The sequence below is a fragment of the Meleagris gallopavo genome, chromosome Z (assembly GCF_000146605.3).
Source record: "Meleagris gallopavo isolate NT-WF06-2002-E0010 breed Aviagen turkey brand Nicholas breeding stock chromosome Z, Turkey_5.1, whole genome shotgun sequence".
Classification (NCBI taxonomy): domain Eukaryota; kingdom Metazoa; phylum Chordata; class Aves; order Galliformes; family Phasianidae; genus Meleagris; species Meleagris gallopavo.
The window spans coordinates 507,920-515,398 of NC_015041.2; the positions used below are offsets into that span (position 1 = coordinate 507,920).

Below are 7,479 nucleotides of genomic sequence, written 5' to 3' on the forward strand. Positions count from 1 at the left end.
AGCGTGCGCATCAATGGGACGGACCTCTCCTGACAGGAGAGCAGAACTGCGGGCACCTCTCCGGTACCCAGCGGCGGGATCAGAGGCGACAGAAAGACAGAAACAGCAAACGTACCTGAATCGTGTTATATCATATCAATGCCATCGGCATCCTGCGGGCACTGAGCTGCACAGCAAAGGCCGCAGCCGCCTCGTCCTCCTCAGGGCCGCAGCGGGCCGGGCTTCACCTCAGGCGTGCCCCTTACAAAGATGGCCGCCTCCCCTCAGGCATACCCCTTACAAAGATGGCCGCCTCCCTTAACATGTGCCCCTGACAAATATGGCCGCCTCGCTTTCGGCGTGCCACCTTTCAAGATGGCCGCTCTCGCTTTCCACCCACTCACGGTTTAAGAGCCGCGGCGCCGGGCGACCGGAAGCGCTGCAGGGAGAGGTGTGGCAGAGTGCGCATGCGTTGAGCGCGACTTGCCGCGCGGTGCATGCCGGCTGCGCCTTCCCGCCGTGACGCTGCAGATAGAGGCCGGCGCCGCCGCTGTGGCACCTTCTGCTTCCCCCCGTCCGGCGAGGATGGTGGGCGTGAAGCTGATCGCTAACGACACTGAGTTCCAGCCCGAGCTGAGTGCGGCCGGCTCTCGCCTAGCCGTGGTGAAGTTCACCATGCGGGGGTGAGTAGCGCTGTGAGGCGCGGGCCCGGCCGGCGGATCGCCGTGTCGGTGTGGGGCCGTGCTGGGTGGGGGCGGCAGGGCCGTCCTTCCTCGGGATGAGAGTGGGAAGGGGAGGCTGAATGTCTGTCAGCGGGCTGGAGCTCTTTGCTAGAGATGTGAGAGATGTCTGTGCGCCGCTGCAGGAATCGCCTGCGGTTCTTCATGGGTTGGCGCTGCGCTCCTGTTTGCACAAGTTTTCAGGATGTTCCTTTGTTGAGACGGCTGCATCTTCGTGCCGGCAACAAAGCGGGCTGTTCTGAGTCGATATTGTTACAGGGGCTAGTAGCTTCTGTGATCCCTGCTAAGGGTTTAGTATGCTGTCACTATGTCACGTCCTGTGCAGGGATTTTAATGTAGCTATTCTCCACAGGTGGTAGTGGATTTCTTGCATTCAGTTTCAGAGGGTTTACTCGATGTTCTGCTATAGCTTAGCCTGTCAGCCGAGCACCACATGGCCATCTGCTCCTTTAGTCTTACTGTAATACTGTTGATGAGGCAAAAAAGCAATCTTGTTTGGATCTTAAGAATTGCTATTGTTCACTTTAATAGTGTATGTTAATGCCAGCACAGCAAATTCCCTCAGGTACTGCTTACTTTTCTTCATGGTGGCCCATTTGCCTGGGTAATTTAACGACTCATCCTTGCAGGGATATCTTCCCATCGTGACATCACTGCCATAGGGCAAGGCCTCTTTTCCAACTGCTTTGCCAATGCTTCCTTCCCTAGGAAGGAAGCTGCTTGGCTTCACTGCCCACTAGGCTCAGGCCCATGACCCCACAGTCTCTACACAGGAGCAGCCACGTAACAATGTGCTCACCTGGACAATGGTTACAATCTTTTTATATGTTTAGAAGCTCATCCAACATCAGGGTTTAGACAGTTTCTGTCTGAGTTCTTCTTCTCCCTCCTCTCGTTCTTTGAGCTGTTAGACTAGCGGTGACTCGGTTTCATTTTCTTCCATCTGATTTAGGATTTCTTTACTAAATGACCTCACTTTAGTAGGCATTTTTTACTTTTGCTTATAGGGGCAACTGATAATGGTGCTGGTTGATTCTCTATTTCAGCTGGAGGGCCTGTCATTGGGGTTGGGTTGGATCTGCAGACGGTTGTGGTTGTTGTATATGTAATACAGTAAGACTCAGCTGTATTAGCTTACTGTAATACATATAACAACCACAGTAATGATGACGTGGTATTATGTAGCAATTAGTATAGTGCAATTCAAATTATTGGCTGTTTTCACCCAGTATATACCAAAGTAAGAAAATGAACATACTGATTCAGTTTGGGGCAAGAGTTTTTAAAAAAATAGGTTGAATTTTATTTTGTTTTCACAGATGTGGTCCTTGTTTAAGGATAGCTCCAGCTTTCAATGCTCTGAGTAACAAGTATCCTCAGGCAACATTTTTGGAAGTGGATGTGCATCAGTGCCAGGTTAGTATTCCAAAACATATTTGAGTTTTTGTAAGAGGAAGATTAGACAATGTAGTGACTGAAAAACTGGAAGGAAAGCTGCCTGGTCAGTATAATAAGAGTCCATTTATGTGATTTCAGATTAACAAGAAATTTTATTGATCCAAAATTATTATATTCACAGAGATGTGACCAAACGTTTAGGAAAATATTCTTGCAATTAGCAGTTTGATATCCTTTGTTAAAAAGACGTGCAGGCAGTTTAGCAGTTCCTGCTGTGTGTTCTACTGATATAAAACAGTTACAAAGTCAGTGCCAGCAATTCCTCTCAAGTACTATGTGTCTGTTTTTAACAGACAAGTGTTGCAGATGAGCTGTTGATTGACTTAAGGGTTGTTAATAAAAATCAACAGTGGTGTGTTGAAAGGAAGCTTCTTGAACTTGCAAATGTTCAAGAAAAGCAAATGATAATGAAGAGAGATGAGTATAGAAGTAGCACCACTGTTTAAAACAACACTGAATTATGGCAAGTTTTGGGAAAAAACCACCTGGATGTTACAGATACAGGTAAAAATGAAGTAGAAGCCACCTTCTACAGTGGAAGGTTGCAGCCTTCGTGGTGTGCATGAATCCCTTTGGAAAGGGAAGTAACACAGGTGTAAAGAATGCTTGTAACATGGTAAATGAAATGATCTTCCACCTTCAAAAGTATGTGAGTAATAGGATTTTTAAAATGTACTGACCAACCTACCGGTAACAGAAAATCTATTGGAAGAATGCCTAAACGTAGGAAAGATTAGGAGGATCTGAAGCATTTCAATTCAAGTTCTTGTCTGACTTGAAGGTGCTTATAACATAAGAAAAACTGTTTGTGATGTTGGGGCTGCTGTAGCTTGATTAATATTAACGTGTACGTTCTCATCCATGTGAAACAATGTTTTTGCCTGATATTGGTACTAGTGTGTTTGATAACACTGGTAACCAATTTATGCATTCTAGGGAACAGCTGCCACCAATAATATATCCAGCAACGCCGACGTTTCTGTTCTTTCGGAACAAAGTGCGGATTGACCAGTATCAAGGAGCAGATGCTGTAGGGTTAGAAGAAAAAATTAAGCAGCATTTGGAAAATGATCCTGGAAATAATGAAGATACAGATATTCCCAAAGGATATGTAAGTATATTTTATCTGAAGATTTTTTTTAGCATTTACGTGACTTGAACTTGTTAAAACTTTCTGTTCCTTTCCAAACGTGTTCTGGTCAAATAATGCTACTGTAGGGAAACCTACAAGCTGCCGAAGCTTTAAGGGACAACATTTGTAAGTTAACCATACTTACTAAACATGTACATGACAGAATTGTAAAATATATTAAGAAAAATGTCTGCACATAGTCATAAGTGATTAAAATAATGGATTTCATATTTTATGATGAGAATTCATCTACAGTTTTGTGTTACGTTTCTTTCCTCTTCTTGAGCTTCACAGTATGTGTTCCCAAAACATTTTTGAAGTGCAAGATCTTCCATGATAAAGGACATTGTTAGACATAGCCATTGAAAAGTTGTTCTGGTTGTTCTTTTAAGAAGTCCTCTTTTTTTATTCTTGTGGTAGGCTGATTTGTAATTTGGGAGTTTGTTTTTCTTTTTTGCTTGCCACTTCTTTAATGTTCTTACTTATTTATTGAAGAAAAAATTCTTTGAAGGAAGTAACCTTCATAATAGTTCAGCTCTATAGCAGTTTGTGGTGAAAATGGAGGGCCATATGTTCTCAGACAAGATAGTTTTTAAACTTTGTATCTAAATCACTTAACTAAAATTTAATTTTTAACTATTCTCTAATAATTTAAAACATTTTTTCTTGAACAGATTTCTTATCATCACATGATCTAGACCTGTATTCTAGAGAAATCAAAACTTGATAGGGATAATTGAATTTTTGGCTGAAATCTCAATGGAGCAAAGCAATCCCCTTAAATATTTGCTCTCTCAGGAAATTTTTTCCCATGTCCTACTTGTTTTCTTCTCGGCTTAAGACAATTGAGTGCTTCAAACTACAAGCCTATCTGATAGCTGTACTTACAAACATGTAAGTGAGAGCTCTAATGTGACAAAACACTTTCCTAGAGCTGTTATCTGAGATGGTGTTCTTCAAGCAATCCTTGGTGTAGTATTACTCCTTAAATGAGATTGCCTGTTGTTTTGACAGCAGTATAAACCCAGTCAGGTGAAATATAATTTACCAAATAACTAAGTCATGTCACAGTTTAGCGTGCATCACTTCATGCTAGAAAATCAAACATCTTCAACTTGATTTGGAGCATCTATAGAAGCCCAAATGACATGCAGTCCAACACTAGGTTGTTGTTTTTTTGTTGTTGTTGTTGTTTTTGGAGGTTAACTATTTTAAATTCATTGCTGACAATATCCATTAGACAAATGTGAGCAAATCCAGATGGATGTTTCTCTTTTAGGTAAACTTCAACAGCACAGGTCACTTGAATTTCTTGCGGTTCCACCATATTAAGTATTTTTATTATTAATATTATTATTAATATAATTAATATTCCACTCTATGCATTGCGCTTCACTTTATATGGTATGGGAGGGGGGGGATAGGTAAAAGGCAATAAGTAGTTTAACTTGGAATAGTTCTTAGTGTTATGGGAAGTAGGATACAAGAAGTATCTGTATTCTCTAAGCAGCCTGTTTTTTAATTTAGCTTATATTGTGAAGCTACAACTTGAATTTACATGTAGTAATTTTAAAGCTAGTATATGGAACTTCCTTATGAGTAGTACATTATTCTTTGGGACCAAATGTATATCTGTGAGAAGGGTGGTTTAAGTTGCCATCCAACAAGTTCCTGTAGTTTTTTTTATGTAACTCACTGAGGTTTTCTGTGTGCTCTGCTTTTTTTTATAATGAGCTCAGAGAAGAATTTTGTTTATTCCTTCTACTTTTGGGTGAGTTTGTGGCAGATGTGTGCAGTCAGCAATTCTCTTGTTTTTCCTTTCAGATGGACTTAATGCCGTTTATCAACAAAGCTGGCTGTGAATGTCTTAATGAAAGCGATGAGCATGGATTTGATAATTGTTTACGTAAAGATTCTACATACTTGGAATCAGATTGTGATGAGCAGGTACACTGGATATTAAGATATTTTCAGTGACTGGTTTGCGGGTATTTTTTTTAATGAGTTGGCTTTATATTGCTGTGGTAGTGTAAAAAAGAGTGGGAGACAGTAGGTGGATGAAGTAAAATGGGTATTCAAAGTTCATTGTAGCATTTACAATTTTCTACGCGTTTCTGAAGAAAAATTCTAAGCAGAATAGCATTTTCTGATATTTTAAAGTGACAGACTAGTGCACGTATGAAATATAGAGAATGTAAACATTAAATTTTATTTTTAAGTTTAGGCTTCTGTTTATTTATTGTGCTATGTTTGTTTCGAGAATGAAGAAAATAGTATTTAACAACAAATTTCTCCTCTATCCCCCACAGCTGCTTATTACTGTTGCTTTTAGTCAACCAGTCAAGCTTTATTCTATGAAACTTCAGGGTCCAGATAATGGTAAGTGGGGTATCTCTGTCTCTAACTCTGTCCTTGAAACCTGAGCTTTCTCCACCTTTAGTTTAAATTTTGAAAGATGATACTGTTGTCCCTAGTTCCTTTTACTGAAATCATGTTGGGATTTGTAGAAGGTAGAGTTGGTATAAATCAATAACAAATTATCTCACATTCCTTAGGAGGAAGTTTCTCACAGAGGGTGGTGAACAGGTTACCCAAGGAGGCTGTGGATGCCCCGTCCCTGGAGGCATTCAAGGCCAAGCTGGATGTGGCTCTGGGCAGCCTGGTCTGCTGGTTGGAGACCCTGCACACAGCAGGGGTTTGAAACTCGATGATCACTGTGATCCTTTTCAACCCAGGCCATTCTATCTGTGATGATTCTGATCACCATTATTCTGTCTTGTGCACTTACATCACAAATAGAGTTTTACTATGTTTGGACATGCTGTAAGGGGAACCTCTGTTCGAGAATTCAATGTGAGAGCTAGTGAAAAAACAACTTAATTTTCATAGTTAGTTGGTTTACATTACAAAATTGAATACAATGTACATAAATGTCACACGTGGTACAGAAAAACAATTTTTTAGACATTTGTTGGATTTGTTACATGGAATTCCGTCACTGAAGCTTAGGCAAGTAGTTCAACTTCAGATATCTTTCAGTGTTTGGAGTAGTGGTATGAGGATGGCAGATCTGTACCTTTTGCATCTCAAGCCTTTTTTGAATAGTAGTTAGATGATGAGATAAACAAGGGCTTCTTGAGCAGCATTTAAAAAAAACACTTAAGCATCTGAATCCTATTTCTGTATTTTGACACAGGACAAGGTCCAAAGTACATAAAAATCTTTATCAACCTTCCTCGATCTATGGATTTTGAAGAAGCAGAAAGAAGTGAACCAACTCAAGCCCTGGAACTAACACCAGATGATATTAAAGAGGATGGCATTATCCAACTTCGCTATGTTAAATTTCAGAATGTTAACAGTGTAACTGTGAGTAAATCCTGTATGATCTGTTTGGGCTGAAAACTTCATAGGCTTCTAGAGCACTGTGATGTTGATTTCTCTGTAGATGTTTTTGTTGCTCACAACTGATGGCATGCTGTTTGTTCATGCTTAAAGGATTTCTGAAATTTTGGGTAAAGCAGGGCAATGTGCATGCCATATCTCTCACCTGTTATGTGAGAGATGGTTCATTTCACCTCTTCAGGACTTGGCATAGTACTTAATACTATTGCATTTTTACTTCTTGAAACCTTCTTGAAAGGCATCTTTTCTTCCTTTGGAGAGTTCAAGAAGCAAGAAATGGTGTGCAGGTTGGGTGCAGATAGGGCTCTCCCCTCCTAGATCTCACCCAACAAAAAACTTCTAGTAAATATCTGAGTGGCTGTTTGTAGAGTGCATTTTAGAATAGTTGCTTATTTTAATCTTTTGCAAATGTTTTACTGGTGATTACCTTAAATATAATGTGGTTATTTATTTTTGTCTTCCAAGTCTTCATTTTTGTTCATTTCATTTCAAAAACTTGCTTTTGCAACCAAATTTATGTTCCCCCAAATGAAATGGTGGTAGATTACATAGGCTTATATCCCACAAAACTATGCTGTTAAATACAAGCTACGTATTTATTATTTAATCAAATCCCGTGTTAGCTTTTGGCAGGACAGTGTGCAAACACTAGGCAAGTGATAGGGCGATCAAATAAAAGTTGTGCTTGTTTGCACTCTGCTTATGTACCCCACGGTAACGTTTCCAAAGTTTCCCAGCTAAACCTGGATTTTGTGTTTAAGAATT

At 40.3% G+C, this 7,479-nt stretch overlaps 2 protein-coding genes across 2 annotated transcripts in view; one reads left to right on the top strand and one right to left on the bottom strand.

The window, feature by feature from the left end:
- The window catches only part of WDR7 (WD repeat domain 7), a 115,279-nt gene extending 114,916 nt beyond the window's left edge, over positions 1–363 (bottom strand). The window contains exon 1 of the mRNA XM_019610149.1: positions 116–363. The gene's annotated coding sequence lies outside the window, so the exon portion shown is untranslated. The remainder of the gene's footprint in view (positions 1–115) is intronic.
- Positions 364–464: 101 nt separating this feature from the next.
- TXNL1 (thioredoxin like 1) overlaps positions 465–7,479 on the top strand; it is a 15,258-nt gene continuing 8,243 nt past the window's right edge. Inside the window, 7 exon segments of the mRNA XM_010725125.2 lie at positions 465–662; positions 2,039–2,135; positions 3,114–3,140; positions 3,142–3,288; positions 5,134–5,256; positions 5,619–5,688; positions 6,506–6,678. Of these exon segments, the coding sequence (XP_010723427.1) occupies positions 565–662; positions 2,039–2,135; positions 3,114–3,140; positions 3,142–3,288; positions 5,134–5,256; positions 5,619–5,688; positions 6,506–6,678 (735 nt within the window). The 5' untranslated portion in view covers positions 465–564.